The sequence below is a fragment of the Tursiops truncatus genome, chromosome 10, assembly GCF_011762595.2.
Source record: "Tursiops truncatus isolate mTurTru1 chromosome 10, mTurTru1.mat.Y, whole genome shotgun sequence".
Taxonomy (NCBI): Eukaryota; Metazoa; Chordata; class Mammalia; order Artiodactyla; family Delphinidae; genus Tursiops; species Tursiops truncatus.
In genome coordinates this window covers 59,175,329-59,196,872 of record NC_047043.1, presented here as the reverse complement: position 1 = coordinate 59,196,872, position 21,544 = coordinate 59,175,329, and the positions used below count along the sequence as shown (strand labels likewise).

The window sequence follows — 21,544 nt, the reverse complement described above, 5'->3', positions numbered from 1 at the left end:
AATAACATTGGCCCCTTAATGACCCTGGACCAACTGGAGATGTGTGTAAATGTTAACATTTGCCCTTCCATCGTGCTGTGGTCTAACCGTTTTTCCTGAATCCCTTTGTCAAATGATGTACAAAGGCACCTCTTCTATCAAACAAAGGGCAAGCTTTCTAAATACAAGCTTTATTTACGGAGAAGGGTACCAAACCTGCTTTCATACATACAACGTTGCCTTTTCTAAAATGGACTTAAGCAAACAGTGGCAGCTATTCCTTGCCAAAAACATTCTGAGTCCAATTCATCTCCAAAACCTGCCACATCGAGTTACAGGATTCTAGATAATGGCGGACAGCCTCTGCAAGTTTTTCCTAAGGTAAAGAGTTGGCTTGGCCCTCCCTCGGACACTTCCCTTATTCTGGTGAGTCTGCGTCACCTTCCTCCATCTTATTTTCCTGATAACCCAGACCCATTTTTCTGGTATGTAGCAAACTCCCTTGAACCAAAAGAAGCATAACTCTTGGGTGAGTCAAGCAGCTATTGTGAAACTGACAGGCTGCAGAGGAGCCCTCTGAGCACATGTGCCCTAACCCTAGGATGACTGACAGGTGCCAGGATGAGACCCTAGGATGAGACCATGTACCAGAGCCCAGAGCCAGCTTCTAGACTGTGGACTCAGCCACGGACTCGTCACTTAGACACTCTGATTCCATAGTGAAGTTGCAGGGCCACTGGAAACTTCCTCTAGTGAGATAAAACCTGCAGTAGAATTTACTTGAGGAAACAAACTTTGCAAACCAAGTCAGAGCTATTATTAATATATTTTGGCCAGAATATATGAATCAGATAGACACCTTGGGAGGTACCAAAGGCATTCAAATTCCAGGCTTTCTTGAAACACTTTACTGGTTAAAAAAATGCCCATGGGCAATATTTGACTTCTAGTTTACAAACCCGGTGATGGGCTAAGTAAAATTGATTGTAGATGGACACCAACGGTGCCAAGCAACATTGATCTCCTGCTTACTTCTTGGTGCTATATGTTCAGATGAGCTCAAAGATGCAGATACTTCTTTGTGGCTGAAGTACCTCTGTTCCATTAAAGACCTTGGCCCAGATCTGGACTGACTGTAATTTTGAGCCATGAATATAAAAACTAGAAGTGACTTGTATCAGAAATATATTCAACCACAAATAACAGAAAATCCAGCCAGTAGGGGCTCCAACAGGTAGGGACTTATTTTGCATACATGTATCAAGGTGTTCAGAGGCAGTTCAGCTGATCCAGTGCTATGTGGGCTCAGGCTCTTTCAGTCTTTCTGATCCACCTGACCCAGCATTTTGGTATCATCCTCACTCTTGTTGGCTTCCTAACCGCAGACCTGTGATCAAGGCAGAGAGAAGTGGGGGCAGGAGAGCATCAGCTGCATCTATTCACCTGATTAGGAAAACAAAAGCTTTGCTAGAAACCCCTCAATAGACATTCCCTTCAGGCTCACTGGTCAGAACGATGTCACATGACTGCCCCTGGCTGCAGGAGAGGCTGGGAAATGCAGTGTATTTTCTGTTCAGCCTTAATGGTGGGGGGAGATAAGGAAGAATGGGCTTGAGAATAGTTGTGGGTGAGCTAACAACACAGTAGCTACCAGAGACTGCAGAGAAACTCTTTCCAATCCTCTCAATGTATAGATGACAAAACTGAGTTCCAGAAATGGGAAGTAGCCTGGCCAAGGTCCCATATCTAGATGAAATGACAGCTAGATCTAGAGCCCAGGTCCCCTAACTCTTCATCCATAAAGCTACCCACTGGACCACATCGTGAATGTAGTTTGACAGAGTCTGTGACTGAAGCTCTGTTGAGGAAAGAGAATATCATCCAGCAAACGAGGTAATGAATATGAAACTATCAGCAGTGGGCAGAGGACCTAGTGGCTTCCACTGGAGCTCTCCTTCCTCTCTCCCTAAAAATCTGAAATAATTCATTGTGAGTCACAGAAGCTAAGCCAAGTTACATCAGGCCTCCTCTCGGTCCCCTCAGACTGGGTAGATTTTTTTAGTGTCTCATTCCTTTGGCACATTGATGTTTGTGTGTGTTATGAAACAGAATCGATCTCATGATGAGCACCGTGATAATGTAGAACTTCCATGTCATTGTTAATGTTGTTCTTGTCTTCTGTCCCCTTCTGTTATTGGACCAAACAGAAGTATTCTGCTGTTTCTCTCTGCAACATCTCCACAGAAGTCCTGAAAGTCATCAACGCCACGGAGGAGTTGATAGCAGAGTCTACAGGGCCCTGGGAGTTCCCACCTGTCCCTCCTGACAGAGAGAAAGGGACGTTTCCTCTTGGAACAGACCAAGTGAGACTGGATGAGCAGCTGACTTCCCTGGAAGAAAATGTAAGACAGTGTGGATGTGCTCTGTTTAGGGCACACATGTCCAAAGCAGAAGCTGATGATGTTGTAACTCTTCACAAAGAGGGCAAGGACACAAATATACTACCACCATAGCAAATATGTTCTCAGAAGGGTCTTAGACTGGGTGTCCCAGAAGCAGACCCCAAGATGAAGATTTCTGTGCAAGTGATTTATTAGGGAAATGCTCCCAGGGGAGACTGGTCAGGGAGTGGGGAGAGGGAAGAAGTCAAGCAAAGCTATGATCTTAGACAAAAAGTAGCTTCAGCCCGATCCTGCAGGCAACTCCGTGGTATGAGTTGCATCTCAGAGTTGTCCTGACCTAAGGCAAAGGAACTGGCCCCTCCTACAGCCAGTGGGCACCTCAGTCTCTCTGAATGCAGGCAAAGTGTCTACAGTAGCTCAAATGCCGTTTTTGCATAGATCTGAGCTGTTGGAAACAAAGGCACACTGCAGCTTGGGAGCGGGGAGGGGAGTATGCAGAAACTATATAAGGGATCTGTGGGGATCCAGGTGGAGCATTGCCAGTGCCACTACAGAGAAAAACAGTGGTTGCCAACAGAACTTAGGTTACTACAGAATTGCTCTGCCCTGCTTCACAGATATGTCTGCTTGTAATGGTTTTTCTGTCCTTCCAACTGGTGAGGAAAGAAAGAATGTAATAGATTCTTACATATAAACACCTACAATCATTTTTAAGACTTCGGTAAAGGTCCGATGAGAATTTTCGAACAATGCAAACCAGGGGTGACACAGAGAAATCTGGACATTAGCCACTCAGGCCATCGTTACCATCACCAGTTGGCATAGTCCCGATGTCAAATCCAGTCAGGTGATTCCATCTTTCCAGACCCAGTAGAATCAACCCTAATTTGGAGATGGTCTAATGAATGGTGTTCTCAGAAACCGGGAAATGTTATCAGAGAGATTTTTTGCCAGAAGTTGAAACAACAACAAATCAAAATGACTCAAGGTAAAAAAAAAAAAAAAAAAAAAAATGCCAATATTAGTTTCACTTTGAAAGTAGAAGACTCTCTCCCTTTGGATTCCCATAAAACCTAAGCATATGTCTGCCTCACTTTGTTGCCCTTTCTGTTCACTCATATACCTCCTATTAGATCAGCACCATTGACGTTTTGGGTTAGATAATTCTTTGTTGCGGGGCCTGTCCTGTACGTTGTAGGATGTTTAGCAGCATCCCTGGTCTCTACCCACTAGATGCTAGAAGCTGCACCCTCCTAGATTTGACAATCAAAAATGTCTCAAGACATTGCCAAATATTAGCGGGAGCATGGGGGAAGAGTAGGGCACGGTCTTGCCCAAGTTGGAAACCGGATATATAAATTCCTATAGAACAGGACCTGCTGCCTTTCCTGTCTATAGCCCTAGCCCTTGGCCCTGAGCCTGACACAGAGGAGGTGTGCAAGGAATGTTTATCTGATATATGATTACGTCAGATGAATAAAATCCTTTTTTAAAAGAAATGTTTTACTTCTAATGTGCAGGTCTCTGTTCTTTAAAAATGCCTATGATACAATTCTTTCAGGTGCTGATAGTCCTAAAATGGCCCTAATCCTGCACACACAGAATTGAAAAGACTAAAATAAAGACATGGTTCACCAGGAAAGGGAGGCATTTTTTTCTTTTTACGAAGTATGGTATCAAAAAAACTTACAATGCATGAAATAATCTAGATTTAAATGACAAAGGTCAGCACGCTGAAAGCAAAGACAGCATGCCTTTTTTTCCCCTCTAAGGAGTTTATTGAAAAATACAATGGCCTTGGCAGAGTTTTCATTTTGTAAGATCCTTTTATTGTACATCATGTTTCTTTTTGTGGGTTCATTAACACTTTGAGTGCGAAACACATCTACTTAGCCACTGATTCAAGACGTCAGAAACACCAGCAGTGGAAAAGCTGGGGATTACAACTTCCTGCTCCCTGTCCAGCCCCTCTAAGATGCCTCTCCTGTTCTCATAGAGTTAACTGCCTACTTCCACCTCCTTCCCTACCCCAACCAGCTTTTCAAATTTCACCTCCGAAGAGATTCCATCTTTGTTCCTTTGAATTCTGTGGGTCTTTGAGTCACAGAAGGGATGACTTTTTTTTTTTAATCTCTTTAGTTCACCAGATCACAGAGCCATGGGCAGGTTGCTTGCTCTGCTGTTTCCAGGATGGAATTCAGCTGAGCAGCAGGAGAAGGGCAGGGCTGATTCTTAAACTGGCCTCTGGGTGCAGCTGATTTAATTAAACCAGGGCTTTTGTCTATGTTCTGAAGAGCGCGCCTGCTCCTCTGCCTTTCTCCTTTGTGCTGAGGAGCCCAGGGAACGGCAGAAATAGAAATGGCAACACTTAGTCTGCCCTCTGAACACTGGCTTCTGCAGACCAAGCCGCTGAGATAAAAGAGAACATCCTCATTTGCAAGAGAATATTCATCTTTAAGAAGTCTTATGAAGATTTCAGAGCTACATAAGATAAAACAAAAAATATCACATTCATATGTCTAATCTCCTGTTTTCATAACTGCCTTGTTAATCCACTTAATTAGGGTAGGGCATGGAGATTTTAGAATTTCCTTAGTCTCTTAGCTTTGACACTTCTCACCTGCTGCCTGGCTGTGAAATCAGCTCTGTCTCCCCTAAAGGTGGGAGAAACCTCTGACCAATGCCAGCCTCCCCTGAATGCACAGTGGGGACTCAGTTTCTCGGACTGAATGCCTGGGGAGCTCTGAAGCACAGGGTTCTACTGTACCTGTTAGGGGTCTGTCTGGGAGAGGAAAGTTTCAGGGAGTATTGACTCAGGTGTGGGCAAGGATAAGGGGTGCTGTGGTGCCCACAGAGTAGCAGTAGGAGGAAGTGGTCACCACCCGCAGGCAGTATAGCCCAGGGAGAACTGGAACCTGGAAGGGCGCCCCCTAGCGGGAGCTGTCACCGTGGAATCCAGGAAGGGAAAAAGCAGGGGAAAAAAGGCTCGCTCTTCTTTCTCCTCCTGCCTTTGATCTCCTGCTGGTGCTTCCCATTGGCCAAACCCATCCCAACCAGCAAGGGAGCCTTGGTGGTAAAGTTTGTATAGGTTAGCGTCACAGAGAACAGAGGAGAGCAGAACAGAATGGAAAATGGATCTAGGGATCAACAGAGAACAAGTATGACCATTTTCAGACCTGTGGTGTGAATGGTAGGGTCCCACCAGGGCCACCTTGTGGATTTATGCAGGGTTGTGAGTGGGAGGGGTGAGTCGGCTCCCTCACCCTCCCACCGCCATCTAAGGACCTTCCTCGTTCTTATCTTTCCTAAATGACAGAGACCACCTGGGGTACCCCATAATTCCCAGCCACAGAGCCAATGGAGGACTAGTCTCAACTTCCCTTTTTCTTCTGCCTTATAACTCCGGCAACCCCAAATATGTTGTAGTATACAACCAGTGGCAGCAGGCACAGTGGGATGGCCAAGGGGGGACCTAGCTCTGGCCCAGAATCCAAGATCAGGCAGGGGATGTTGATCTTCCTTCTCAAAGCCCTTGTACAACCCCCATAGCACAGGAGAGGTAGAACTTCTAGAAGTGGTCATGGCTCTCTGCTCTCAGAGAACAAGAAAAGAAATACTATCTGTTACTGTCTAACCTTAGTCCCCTAAAGTATATGTCATGGACGCCAAGTCCAACAAGATGCTCTAAGAACAAATAAGCTTGAGAAACCCATATACTCTTTCTAGGAAAACTGAGATACATCTTAGCACATTAAAGACCCTGAGAAGTCCTGCAATAAAGAAATCTGTTTAATGTTCTTTATTCTAGGGGCTTTGACCATAAAGTCCTTCCTTTGAAACACCTATTCTCATCCCTTGAACCACTTTGAGAAAGGCTTGTTGAACCAGGAGCCAGTCAATGGGGTCATAGGCATCAGTGACTAGAGTTTGGAGAGGACGTAGATTACTCAGACATGGTAACCATACCTCTCGCCAAAAGTGGACCTTAATTAAGCAAGCATCTCCAGGTTATGTTTTTCAAATGGGTTATTTTTAAGACTAGAATAGCAATTTCATTATATGGCATGTTAATTTGTGTTATTTCAGCCCAACCACAGAGCCAATATTATGGCCATCTATAACCACAGTAACTCTAGCACCTTTATGCCAACGTTTGAAATATAAATCGTCGAAATATTCCAGTCGAGATTAAGTATCACAGCATCGTAGGGCAGGGTGGATAAAGGCATAAAATCTGGCACCAGCCCTCTGGCTCAGTAAATACCTGTCATGATCATCATCACCACCATCACCATTGTCATCATCCTCTAATCCTTTAGGTGCCATGACCTTGCTTGTAAGTTCCTGTTGAGCAGGTGTCAGTGCCAAACCACTGAACCTCCCTATCCCCCTAGTGCCAGGAAAGCAGGCTTTTAGGGAACACAAAGCAAAAGATGAACATTCTGGCCTTGCTGAGAACTTGGAGCGATTTCATATTGCTTTGTCTTGGCAGAGAAAGTAAGGAACGTTAGTGGATGACCATGCCGGTGACAAAACAACAAGTTGCTATTAAGTTCATACAACCATAGGGTATGACAATGCTGAGTGTTGCATGTTTCTGGAAATATCAAGGTCCTGAGACCAAAGATATATCAGGTCATGTTTAACCATTGCCACGCTTAAGTCATTCATTTCATTTAAATTCCAAATTTAGTTTCATTGTGCAAAGCTATAAGTTTATGTTTTTAATTATCTTATCAAAATGAATTTCCCTTTTTTTGGTGTGGGTACCAAAAGTGTAATACCCTAACTCAGACTGTGGTGGCCATCGCTCTGATCTCTTCCTCCTCTCTCCTCTCCTCTCCTCTTCCTCCTCCTCCCCCTCCTCCCTTTCCTTTCCCACCTCCTCCTCCTCTTCTCCTCTTATTCTATTTTCCTCTCTCTCTCTCTTCAATTTTTCTTCCCCTCTGAAGATAAGTTTTTCAACCTCACAACTTTTGGGAGACAAATTTTTAATGATTTCTCCACTCAAATGGCTTTGAAATATTCATCATTTCCTTCATGTGACAAACAATAAAGTGTTTCTTGTTTTGCAGATAAGGAATAAATGGCTATATTAAACTGTGAAGATCTTTTAGAAACAGAAGTTCTCTGATGCTTGCATATGACAAAGAAATATAAAGCTAAGGGCAAAGTGAAATAAGGCAGTTAGTTACCAGCAGACATTTGACTCATGACCCCTGTATGACCGATGAATCACCCAACTTGATGTCCGCTATGTCAGTCACTGCTGGAAGCTCCCACAGCTAATTGTGCCTGGTGATGCACAGTCAAATTTGCTCTCATCAAACCTGCACCTGCCTTTGCTCCACTCTGAAATGTCTGGTAAAATTGCCAGTTTTCATGCAGATGCATGAATCATGCCAAGGAATTGACTGAGTTGGAGCATCTCAGGATTCTTTGCCCTCCTCACCAACACTCAGCATTGCTCAGTGCAAATGACCATGCATCATCTGTGTGCACTGCTCTTGGCTTGCCTAACTCTGTTATATTTTTAACTCAAGTTAAAGGAACTGTTAAAGGAGTGACCATGCACATCATTCAAGTCAACTCTAAATGGCTGTGATTACATGTTTAGAGCTTTATATACATTGATTAAACCTCATGAACCTGTTTAAGTAATTACCTTCTCTAGATACATTTAGTTCCTTGTGTTGTCCACTGTTTCATCATGTTATTAATTAGGCTGAAGGAGCATTTGTTTCACTCACCCTGTCCTCAGCCTGAATTATTCCAACGATTTTACTTTCTGTTTGCCCACTTTTATGAGAATCACCTTATAAACTCGTAAGCCAAAGTAACTTCCTTTAATTTTCCCTCAAATTACTTCCTTTATCTTATTTTCTCTTTAATCTTCAGGAGCTCTCAAAAAACTGTCTTAATTGATCATAGATTTTATATGCTTCTCAACATCACACTATTTTCTAAAAAATAAGGTATTTTCCTACTACACACTTCAGGTTCATTTTCATTCCCTTAACCTGATTCAAGCAACTTCACGGTACTTAATCAGAGATAATTCACGCAAAATTTGTAATCGTTTTAAATTAATTTCACCTCTTTCATGCTTTCTGAATTTTTCCAAATTACTAATGCCAACCAAAATTTTTACTGGCAAAACTACATCATGAGTTTTTCTCTTTGTATCCTCTATCTTGATAATTGTGGTTGTTATAGTCCCTGGACAAATTCACAATTTATGTAGCTGATGTCATGTATTCTTGTACTATTTTATCATATTTTTAAAATTTACATACTGCTTTTTTTTTGCAGGAAAGGTTGGGGGAAGAGGAGGTGTGGTTGACAGTGAGGGGGTGGCAAGACCTTATGCTACCACCACTTAAGTGTAAAGAATGTTTATAAATGGGGGGCTCCCTGTCTCTCCCAATGTTGAGTCTAGTTCTCTCTCACTCCCCTGAATTATGGCATCCCCTGAAGGGGCCCCACCAGTCCTGGGTCCACAGACCTGAGCTCAAAGGCCATGCCTCCTCTATAGGTGTACCTGGCGGCAGGTACCGTGTATGGACTTGAAGGCCAGCTGAGTGAGCTAGAGGATGCTGCCCGCTGCATCCACAGTGGCACTGATGAGACTGAACTGGCAGATCTGGAGGACCAAGTAGCCACGGCAGCAGCCCGGGTCCACCATGCTGAGATCCAGGTAAGAACTCTCCTCTCTGCCTAGATGGAGAACTACCGGGCAAAAGGAGAGGGCACCCCATCTTACAAAAGAATCATTTCAAAGCCTTTATATCTATCAGTTCCTGCTACCTCTAGCAGACTTTTCGTGGGCATGGTCCTTCCAGATGGATTCCACCAAAGCCTCCTTTTTTAAAGTGCAGGCTTCCTCTCCCCAAATTATGACCTTGATAATATATCTCTTTAAAACCTATGCCATTTTCCTCTTTGACAAATTCTCTGACCCTTGCTATAGAGGTTCCCATTCCATCCCAAGACCACCCTTCCCTAACCTTTATCACACTGTTTTTTTAAAAAATATTTATTTGGTTGTGCCACGTCTTACTTGCCGCAGGTGGGCTCCTTAGTTATGGCATGTGAACTCTCAGTTGCGGCATGCATGTGGGATCTAGTTCCCCGACCAGGGATCAAACCCCGGCCCCCTGCATTGGGAGCGCGGAGTCTTATCCCCTGCGCCACCAGGGAAGTCCCATCACACTGTTGATTACCTATTTAATGCCAGGTTTCCCCACGATAGACTAAAAGTTCCTTGAGGACAGGACTCTAGCTATCTAGCTTAACACAGTAACTCGAGTGCCTAGCATAACACCTCACACAGGTTTGGGCCTCAATAAAAATGAGATGAATAAATAAATGAAAAACGAAGTGTAGATTTCTTAGACCAATATTTTTCATGATTTAGATATGGCTGTTTTAGAACTAATTACTATATTATCTATAACTTTCTGAAGATGCTTGTTTGCAGTTTTCATGGATATTCTCTTGGCCTCTGACTCTGGATCAAAATGGACTGTGGACTAAGTAACTGATTCTCAAACTGGGGTCCATGGACATATACATACTCAGGGACCCACGAGAAATGCTGGTCTCTGCAGCATAAGCTCAGTGTAGACCCCTGGTTCACTGCTATTTCTGTAGACCCTGCATCTTAAAACTGCATCCTCTGGAGAATGGGGATCAATTGAAACCATCTCTGGATAGAGAAGATGACAGTTTTGGGAGATAATTTTTTTTATAAGTTTATTTATTTATTTTTGGCTGTGTTGGGCCTTTGTTGCTATGCGCGGGCTTCCTCTAGTTGCAGCGAGGGGCTACTCTTTGTTGCGGTACGTGGGCTTCTCATTGAGGTGGCTTCTCTTGTCACGGAGTATGGGCTCTAGGCACGTGGGCTTCAGTAGTTGTGGTGCACAGGCTCAGTAGTTGTGGCTCGTGGGCTCTAGAGCACAGGCTCAGTAGTTGTGGCACACAGGCTTAGTTGCTCCGCGGCATGTGGGATCTTCCCGGACCAGGGCTTGAACCTGGGTCCCCTGCATTGGCAGGCAAATTCCTAACCACTGCACCACCAGGGAAGTCTGATAATTATTTTTTAAATAAATATTTTTATCTTAAAGAATCAAAAATCACAACAGCTGCTCATATCATTCAGCACTCTTGAGAATGGGAGGGAACCAGTTCTGTGCTAGGAATGGCCCAGGAATGGTCTCATCACAGATGGCCCTGTTGACTGTTTATTACCAGCAAGCATGGCTGAAGAGCAACTCTCCTCAAAAATCATTTCCCACAAATGCCACTCAACATTTAATCAATTTATAGTTAATGTTATATGAAATAGAATCAAATCATTTGTTTTCTGGGGGTATATTTTGCAGCAAATACTTCTTGAATGGTTTAGCAGGAAGTAATATTGTTTATGGGTGTTTGGGAGGGTTTTATTGGATAATTAGTTATTCATGTTTCCAAATTTTTCTAGGCTGAAATTATTGGAGCCATGTTTTATGGCAGAAAATCCTGGAGTCCAAAATGTCCATTTTCCATGTGTTTGAATGTGCCTATTAATTTATCATTCGTTGTTAAATATTATAATAATGTCATTAATAATACCTAATATTCAGTGAGTCTTACTGTGGGCCAGGAGTTGGGCTTAACCCTTGAACTCATTATTGTATTTAATCCTTTCAGCATCCCCATGAGGTGGCTATCGTTATTCTTCCCTTTTTATATCTGGAGAAAAGGAGGCTCAGAATAGTTAAACCGAAGTCAAATAGCTAAAAAGTGATGAAGCCAGCATTTTAAACCTAAGTCTTTCTGGCCTCAGAGCCCAAATTCTTCACCAGTCTGTGCTGTGTGGTTTCCTGAAAAATGTGCTTGTCCTGCCCTCAGGTATATATCCACTTGCATAAGAGTCCTTACTTTGCATGGGAGGTTGTCAACCTTGCCATCATCTTTATGGCTCATTTCAATGTGGGAACCTTTATTAGCGTGGAGACTCTCCTTGTCCTACAGTTGCTGCCAGAGAAGGAAGATTAATTCCTTGTTATCTGTTCTTGTCCAAAGCAGAGTCTCACAGAAGATGTCACAGAGGGTATCCTGCAGGATGGTAGGAGGGTCCCACTGGAGGGTAGATGTGCTGAATTGTGTTCTTAGATTAGGTCAGATTCTAGGGTTGCTTTCACCTTGGAGTTAACCTTTGGGACTCCGATGTGAAAGCAACCCTAGAATCTGACCTAATCTGACAGGATTGCCCGGTGCTGAAGCCAACTGCAGGATGATGCACGGGCAGCGTGCTAAGGATGCTGTCCACTGCGTCCTGAAGGGTAATCTCTGTGGGCATTCCTGGGGAAGGTCTCTCTTAACTCTAAATATCAAGAAAAGCTATTCTTCTGAGTACTTGGTCTTTATCTTGTGGACACAGAGTCGTAAAATGATCTTTTTGCTTTGGCTCCCAGGAAACCCAGAGCAGAATTGGTCATCCCCTTCTAGCAAGTGTAAGGGTCACTGGATATGCAGTCTTAGGAATTAAGGGAACACAGTGTAAGGGTCACTGGATATGCAGTCTTAGGAATTAAGGGAACACAGATACAACGTGATAGATGGATGGATGGATAGATAGAGAGACAGATAAACAAAATGTAGGCAAAATCAGCCCTCAGCAGTCTCCTTTCCTCTTTCTGCATCCTTTGCCCTGTGGACTAAAACTGGAAAAATTAACCCTTCTTATTCTAGAGCCTGGCAGTCAGCAAATCAGGAGGTCAGCAACTTGCTCTCCCACTGACCTGTCTCCCAGGGCCCTCTGAGCAAAGCCCTCCATCAAAACTGCTTCCAGGAAAGAATGTGGGCATCTAACCCACATCAGTTGCAAATGACTGATAAAAGTTTATGCAATTTATTGGTCTATAAACCAAAGGAACGCCGTTCTCAGTGTGAAATTTGAGGAGTGAGAATAGGAAGGCATCTGGGGGCTAGGAAGGGACAGGGGCTGCACAGTGGCCCCTTCTGGGGGCTGGCTGCTGGGCAGCTTGGATTCTTTCACCAGCTGCCACAGTCTTGGCCTTTATCTGCCTCCTCCTCCTTATCTGAGTAAGATTGCCGCTCCTCCGGGATAGGGGAAGCATCTCCCATATTTGCTGACCTTTCAGACCTTCTCTCTGCACTTCCTATAGCAGCTATCCCAATGGGCTTTGTCCAAAGAAGCCCTCAGTAAATGGCAGCAGAATCAGAATTCGTCCTGTGCAGCACAAAATAGCTTAGGGACAGGGGAGGCAATGGAGACGTCAGGGCGGAGGCACACACATTGGCAGCAGGGCCCACTTTCAGGTTTCCTGTCTGATTCCCCAGCAACACTCAGGCTGTGCCATCTCAGCAGGATGGCTGTGATCCCAGCCTCCTCCCTCGACTCTGCCAGCCTCCTCCAGTGTCCCCCATGCCAGGCCTTGGCAAGGCCTCTGAGAAGGGGGCAACGTGGCAAGATCATGAGCAGTAGCATTAATGCTGAGCTCTGCTGTGAGATTTTGGGTGTGTCACTCATCCCTCTAAGCCACAGTTTCCTCATCTGTAAAACCAAGAGAATGGTACCCATGTCACAGGATTATGAATGAAGCATGAGTGAGTTCATGTGTTTAAAGCACTCAGCATGGCAACGGCACATAGTAATGCCCTTTCCTAAGAGGAGGGACCGTGTTTTCTTCACCCCTGGGGACATGGATGGACCGGGGTTCTTTCCGGGTGCTGAGTGGGCTCTTGTTCTCTATATCTACCTTAAGACATTGTTGGAAAAAAATATGAGTTCCTTCTGACCTACTGATGTTATAGTAAAGGAAACTGATGCCCAGAGAGAGGAGGGAGTTTCTCAAGGCCACTTGGCCTCTTAATAGAGGAAATGGACTTGAACCAGGGGCTGCTGGGCTTCCCTCCTAAGACCTGGTGCTGTGGTTTTGGATTCAGGGAGTCACGGAAGAAGGAAGCAGGACCTATAAATCATACTTGCTTTTCAAAGCTCACATCGTGTTGTCTCCCTGGGAAGCCTTCCCTCACTCCCACCCCCACCCCTATGCTGAGCCAGATGGCCCCAGGCCATCATGCCCATCGTGCCCTGGGCTTCCGTTTATCCCTAGGGGACCTCTGACAGGGGTGACATACTCTAGAGCTAACAACTGGAAAATTAAATTTACAAAGAAAGGCCTGTGGTTTATTTTCTCACTACAGTACTAAATAGAGAAGTGCTTGGTGGAAGCTGAATGAGTGAATGAATGAATGAGCATATATCAAAGCAGATTTGTTCTTTATAGAGTCATAATACTTTTAACAAAGATTCTCCCCCTCCTGGGCTTTCTCCCTACTGATTCTGCCTTTCTGTTGCATTAAGATTTCTGATATTGAGAGCCGGATTTCAGCCCTGACCATTGCAGGATTAAACATAGCACCCTGTGGGCGCCTCACAAGAAAACGAGATCAGAAGCAAAGGAACCAGGTGCGTTTGTCCCTCACTCCCTCTGCTGGAATATTGCACGACCTGGAAAATGTAGAAGATAAAACATCTCCGGCTTTGCGAAGGTGTACTGATTCCTGTGTTCTGTTTATAGGTACAAACCATAGACACATCAAGGCAGCAGAGGAGGAAACTCCCTGCTCCACCGGTGAAAGGTATGCTTAAATCAAACCACAGAGCCACCAAAGCATTAAGCCTGACTCACTCACTCAGAGTAACTCAGAGATCTGAGTTTGAGGACCAGATCTAATGGGGTGTTCTCACCCAGAATTGCCCTTGTGGAGAGTCTATCTTGACTTGAATTCCTCCAAGAGGCAGACCCTGGGACAAAGATGTGATTTGGGAGGTAATTCCAAGAAACACTGATAAGGAAAGAAAGAAAAGATTCAGGGAAGGAAATTAAGCCAATATAATGTACTTTAATTAGTAGTTTGCTGCTTGGGCAAATGAGGCTAACCCCTGCTGAGGACTTCTGGGAGACGGTATCAACCGCACCTCAGAGTTTCCATCTCAAAGAATAGGAAGATGAGATATTTTAACTGTCGTCTTTGCTTGAAGGTTATTTCTGGTGGGGGCATTAACTCCCTGGTACTTCTGACCCACCCCATCATTCATGGGCCAAGAGAGACTGGTGATGCCTGTAGTAGGATGCTGTCACAGTGGGCTGGAATGGTGACTGTCAGGGAGATGTGGGAAGGACACCAAAAGCATCTAACAAAGAGCCCAACCTAGAGGGATTCCAGCAATGCCAATCCTATCACCCTTATCTACTGGACATTTTCAACAATTTCCCTAGATTCAGAAGCCACAGAATGATGATGCCAAACTAGAAATTTAGACCTGCAAATTAGAAGAGTAGAAAGTCAGAAGATACATGTTTGAGTCCTGGTTCCACCATTCATTGTTCAACAAATGTTTACTCAGTGCCTACTTTGTATTCCCCAGAGCCCTAAACAGTTAAAATATATTACAGATCCACTATCCCTTACTTGAAACCCTTGGGTCAATATATGTTTCAGAATTATTTGGACTTTAGAAAGGTAATATGGTACATGTACTGTGTATTTCATGACAGCCCGCTCACATGGTGTCTGGAGTAGTGTCTGATAAACACATTAATATCCCTGCAGCAAAGCGTGACAACGTTCATGCTCCATGAGAGGGACAAGGACTTGAAATGGCCACTTATTAGTTTAAGTCAGGTTTTGCCATCAGGCAATTTTGACTCCAAAGTTGTAAAGATTTGCTGTTTTTAGAGCCTTTTATATTTCAGAATTGCAAATAAGAGTTTGTAGACTGTATTGGATTATCTCCAAGCTACCTTTGCCTAGAAAGCCACCAATGATGCCTTGATTTATTTGGTCCACCAATAAATAAATAAATAAATAAATAAATAAATAAACAGAACAAAAAGTTTCCACAGTCAGACCTATGGACCAGAATGAGATGCCAGTCTAGAACAAAAATCTGGGTAATCTGGACACCTGGTCTTTCTTCCTTGACCATCAGTCCAGCTTCTGGATAATACTTATTCCTATGTGTTTCCTTTTAGCTGAAAAAATTGAGGCATCTTCAGCGACCACCATTAAAACATTTAACCGCAACTTCATTCTCCAAGACTCAACAAACAGGACTAAAGAAAGGAAAAGCACTACCAAGGATTTGATAGTAAGTCATCTCTATCTTAATGCCAATTACTGTCACTGTTGATGGCACCTCCATTCTGTAGCCCTGCTTTCTGTAGGTCCCCAGTCAGAGCCCCAAGAAGCATCCTTCCTGCATGTCTCATGGTCTGTTTGTTGGGTGGTGGGGGTCCTTATATTGCTAACCTCTTGGGTATGTGGATACATCCTGTCAATTATATCTCCAGCTCCTTGTATGAACCAGATTTAATATAAGCGAAATAAAAATATGTAGACAGAAATATAAGGTCTGATTGAGGTATAAGAGTTTTCATTCTGTTTTTGATTCATATTCACTCTTCCTTAAATTTCTTCTAAGCCATTAATTACTTGTGTTTCAGAAAAAATGTCAGCAGCTGTCCAAAAATGCGGCAAAGGAAGGGACAGTGGATAATTTGCATAAACCTGGAGATCATATAAGAGGGCTAAGGGATTATTACCCTAACACCAACATATGCTTCAGAATTTTGCAAATGCTTGATGCTGCTTATATGGGAGGTGAAGACCCAGCTAAACTGCCTCAGTGATACCAGTTATGCAGAGGGGGCAGACAATGGCTGGGTGACAAGATTGAAGCAACGAAAGGCAAAACTTATTCTGTTGCCTTTTATGCATCACCTGTCACTCCCTTCCCATTCCTCCCCCTCATGTCCTTGTGTCACGAGCACAGAAGCACCAGATAATGGCATAATGGTGGGCATGCCCTTTTGAATTACAAGTTACTGCATCTCTTAGGTACCATATGGCAACAGTGCTGCCCACTGCCTTTGCTTCATTGGCCAGCCGTTACCCCTGACCTTTCAAAGTCCAATTACCTGGCTCCTGGCTGTTACTTCAAAGAGCTAAAAAGAAGCATTATCACACTGAAAGGGCAGACCACTAGGGCCAGGGAAGGAGTCTGTTATAAATAAGATAGTTAAAAATAAATTACCTTAAGGGCAAGTGGAGGGTGGGGGGGAGGGATAAATTAGGAGTTTGGGATTAACTAATATATATAAAATAGATAACCAACAAAGACGTACTATATAGCACAGGGAACTATACTCAATATTTTGTTAACAACCTATAAGGGAAAAGAATCTGAAAAAGAATATGTGTGTGTGTGTGTGTGTGTGTGTGTGTGTGTGTGTGTGTGTGTGTGTGTGTGTGTATGTATCTGAATCACTTTGCTGTACACCTGAAACTAACACAACATTGTAAATCAACTATACGTCAACAAAAATTTTAAAAATAAAAAAATTTTAAAGGATAAAGCTCCAGATACCCCTCTCTTAAAAAATAAAATAAAATAATAAATAAATTACCTTCCGTAGATGTAGAACATAGATCAGTGGTTGCCAGGGACTCTGGGGAGGGAGAATAGGAAGAAATGCTTAATGGGTAAGAGGCTTTACTTTAGAGTGATGGTATGTTTTGAAACTTGATAGAGGTGGTGGTTGCGCAACATTGTGAATGTACTAAACGCCACTGAATTGGTCATTTTTAAATGGTTAATTTTATGTTTTGTAAATTTCACCTCAATAAATTATTTCTTAAATAAATTAACTTTAAATAGCACTGAGAGGTTAAAAATGAAAGAATAGACAACATTCTATGCTAAATAAATGCAAACAAAAAAGAAAAGGCAAGAATACTACTTTCAAACAAAGTAGAATTCAAGGCAAGAAGCACACAGTAGAAACAGGGAGGGAGGATGTTTTAGATACTGATAAAATAAAGTAAGTAAATCATGAGACTTTCTTGAATTGGCAAAACAATAGAGCAATGCAATCTAATGTGCCATGGCTGATGACTTTAAAATTCCCTTATCAGCCCTTGGAAGCCCGGTACACCAGAAATAAATACAAATTAGATAATTTGAATAGTGTAATTATTAAGCTTTAATTAAGAGGGACTTCCCTGATGGTCCACTGGTAAAGAATCCACCTTATGAAATAATGGAAATGTTCTATATCTGCAGTGCCCAATATGGTAGCCACCAGCCAGAAGTGGCTACTGAGCTTTTGAAATGTGGCTACTGCCTTGGAGGAACTGATTTTTAAATTTTATTTAATTTTAATTAATCTAGGGCTTCCCTGGTAGCGCAGAGGTTAAGAATCTGCCTGCCAATGCAGGGGACACGGGTTCGAGCCCGAGTCTGGGAAGATCCCACATGCTGCGGAGCAACTAAGCCCGTGAGCCACAACTACTGAGCCTGCGCTCTAGAGCCCACGAGCCACAACTACTGAGCCGTGTACCAAAACTACTGAAGCCCACGTGCCTAGAGCCCGTGCTCCACAATAAGAGAAGCCACCGCAATAAGAAGGCTGTGCATCCCAACAAAGAGTAGCCCCTGCTCGCCACAATTAGAGAAAGCCTGCGCGCAGCAACGAAGACCCAATGCAGCCAAAAATAAAATATAAATAAATTTTTAAAAAATTAATCTAAATGTAAACAGCCACTTGTGGCTAGTGTCTACCATATTGGATAAAGCAAATCTAGAAAATTAGAACAAAAGTTAAAATAGTCAGAAACCCTACTCAGAAGTTTTAAAGCATGTGCACCCACATACACAAGTATACACATACACACACACAACGTGCACATCTCACACATATTTCCAAATAACTACTGGATTAAAGAAAAAAGCTAATCCACAGAGCATTACAAAATGAAGACATTACATATATCAGAACAAATGGGATACATACAGAACCACACTGAGTCAAATTCACAGTATTAAATCTTTTCTTCATTATTAAGGAAGGAAGAAGCAAAACAAGTGAACTAGACTTTGAATTTCAGACATCAAAGATAAATGCATAAACCAATTAAAACCAAAAAGCTATAGAAATGATCATAAATCCAAGAGCTTATTCTTTGGAAAAATAGAGAAATTTTTGTTAGCCAATTCAAGAAAAAAAACCCAAGAAATAACAAAATAAGAGATGTGAATTTTTTATTTAAATATACAATGTGATGTAAATCTATGCTAATAAATTTTAAAGTCTTAGTTCTATTAAAATCAGAATCAAATCAGAATATCAGTAAAAACTGACTTAAATAAAATTTTAAAATTTATTAAAACTTCAAAAAAGCTTCTCTGGCCAAAAGGTTTTGCTGATTAATTTTTATGAGCTAATTCTCATGCAATATGAAATATTCCAGAGGATTAAAATATTTCAAAACTAAAAGATTCAAGTTGTAAAACTGTTAAAACCCCAACAGCTAAAGGGCTGACAGGGCTGGTAAGTATGTACACATCTTACACACACAGGCACAAACAGACGCATACAAACCACAAACCAATAGTACTTCTTCAGAGAGATGAGGCATGCTAAATAAAAATTAGCAAACTAAATGCAGCAGTACATTACATAATAAATTACCAGGTAAATTTTACAGGAATCCACCAATACCTTTAATATTGAGAAACTGATTAATAAATCCGACCAACAGTTCATTTCTTTCCAAATTAATGTATAGTTTAATGCAATTCTCATAAAATGCTCAGTGGGATTTTCTTGGAACTAAAGTTCATGTAAGAATAAATCAGAAAGAATAGACAAGAGCATTTTGCAAAATTAAAATGATTTTCCTGCCAGATTTTAAAACCAATTAAAAGTTGTACAGAAACTGATGATTAATGAAATGGAATAGAAAGCTCAGAAATAGATACAGGCACATATGAAAATGTGTTATATGACTTTTTAAGCATTAGGAACCAGTAGAGGAGGTATAGATTATTTTTTTAAAAAACTCTGCTTGGGAAATTAGCCAACAGGATGCAGTGGGAAGGGAATCAATTTGCCTTATTCCATACACCAAAATGAATTTCAGATGGATTAAGAAGTACATGTAAGAAATGCATCACTTTTTGAATACTGTGAAATATTTCACCGGTCAATGGGCATGAATACCTTTTACAACATAAAAAAAGCAGCAGACGTTGTTGTTAATGGCCTCTCCTCACTTTCACCAAGTGGCTGATTGCATCTGCTCATTTTCTCCCCTCAGGAGCCCACCCTGGAGTCTGCTGTGAGGTATTAGCACCATGGAACTCCACTGCCAGTGACCCACTGCCTCCGGCCGTACACGACAGTGCCTTGACCCAACAGCCATCGAATACTGTACGGCTTTCCACCTGAGGAGAGGGTGTGGGGAGGCCACAGTGCACCCCTGCACAGGGCTGTCCTGATACCTCAGCCAGAAAGCAGACCCAGACTTCAGCATCAAGGTCTTGCCTACTCTCTGCCTTAGGCTCCCAGGAGAATCCAAGACAGAAAACCAAGACGCTGGCTTCCAACAGTAGAGCTCCAGTTCAAAAGATGCATCTTTTCCCTGTTCGCTTTGCTACTGCGTGTTGTCTTTAAGACCTTTTTTTTTTTCCTTTTTTAATCCCTTTGAATCAACTAGTATTACATGTCAACAATTTATCCCAAAATATATTGTTGGGGTCGGGGGATAGTGGAGGGAAGGGTATTAACATTTAACTCATCAGTTCTTATTAATCTCTCACAAGCATCTTTGTCCTACAAATGCTAAGGAGAAAAGTGAAAACCCCTGTAGTGAGCACTAGGGGCTGTCTAACTTGGGGAGCCCTCAACTCTCAAGGTGTCCCTCCAGCCACCTCCTTCCTGCTGGCTCCTAGCCCACCACACCACCAGTTCCTCCCATTGCTTTGCAGTCACAAGCCACAGGACCGAAAGCTCTGACTCACCCATGCTGGCCCACATCTATCTGAAACAATGTCTCATCGAGAATTCAGGGTTCTTCCTTGGACTCGCTGAGAGTTTCCTCGCTCTGAAGGGGGGAGAGGCTTGCAAAAGCCCACCACTGGCTTAACTTTAGCACTCTGTCTAGAATCAATAAGGTGTGGTTTAGCACTGACTGCATCTAAATGAGGTTTAGGTAACTGGATTATTGCAGGATATAGCCACACAAGGAAACGCCGTCCTCCAAAATGTATTTCCCAATAAATATTCAGCAGAAGTAGTAAAATGACCTTAAAGATAAAAATGGTTAAGACCTGAGAAAACTTGCATGTCTGAATAAAGCAAGGACAAATTGAATTCAACAGACGCAAGAGCTGACACTAACTCCACGTGTGTGGTAGCACATGCATGACTATTTACAGTGTATTTATAAAAGCAAATGGAACTGGAATTTCACTCAATTAATTAAGCATTAGCAACTTTTAAAAAATTTGCTCCTGATAAATTCTGAATCTGAGGAAGAAGGCAAAACATGGGAGGCAAGGGAATAGCATGACTGACGTATATTAAGTGACTGCTCTGAAGGAGGCAATGTTATTCTCATTTTAATCCTAATAGCAACCCTATTCAGTAGGTATCCCCACTTTTCAGATTTGGAGACTGAGGGCCAGAGTGATTAATTTGCCAAAGTCAGACCTTTAAGCTAATTATAACTCGAATGCCTGACAAAGCCTCATTCTGTGTTGTTTTCCACTTCTACTATCTTTTGCTGCTGTGCACATTTCCAGACCTGACTTGCGGCTGAAATGTGTGTTATGATCCATTCCTGATGGGGGTCTACCTATCTTCTGGTAATACTCCTTGCTGATGCTGTGTATGTGTTATCCAACAGAAATGACTCCTTTGAAATAAAGTAAATCTTTGGCTTTTTGTTCTGTTGGTGTTACTAAAAGCAAACAAATACAAAATTTAAAAACACAACAAAAAGATCTGAGTTCCAAATAGAGCGTTTTCTTTAAGAGGCATGAAAAGCAACTATTGTTGTGTTACAGTGTTAAAATACTCAGTTTTCTTTGACAAAAATGTGTACTGTGTAAGCCTTGCAAAAAAACAAAAAGAAGAAGAAGCCTGCTCTATGGCATTTGAATTTTTATAAAGGTTTCCTTGTGCCAAATAAGTGCAAAGATTTAATTTACTATTAAAATCCATAAGCATATGTTATAGTTCCAGATGAATTATTTTGTCATCAAGTGACTTTGATCTTCAGTGTCAATATTTATATTTAGA

At 42.4% G+C, this 21,544-nt stretch overlaps 1 protein-coding gene across 3 annotated transcripts in view; it reads left to right on the top strand.

Annotated features, from left to right (window-relative positions):
• The window catches only part of MYRIP (myosin VIIA and Rab interacting protein), a 219,180-nt gene that overhangs the window by 197,470 nt on the left and 166 nt on the right, over positions 1-21,544 (top strand). For all 3 annotated transcript variants that reach the window (XM_073811061.1, XM_019946888.3, XM_073811060.1), the window contains 6 exons: positions 2,187-2,381; positions 8,917-9,078; positions 13,759-13,863; positions 13,976-14,036; positions 15,434-15,549; positions 19,560-21,544. The exon at positions 19,560-21,544 is cut by the window's right edge and continues 166 nt beyond it. In XM_073811061.1, coding sequence (XP_073667162.1) covers positions 2,187-2,381; positions 8,917-9,078; positions 13,759-13,863; positions 13,976-14,036; positions 15,434-15,549; positions 19,560-19,592 — 672 coding nt within the window. In that variant the 3' untranslated portion in view covers positions 19,593-21,544. The remainder of the gene's footprint in view (positions 1-2,186; positions 2,382-8,916; positions 9,079-13,758; positions 13,864-13,975; positions 14,037-15,433; positions 15,550-19,559) is intronic.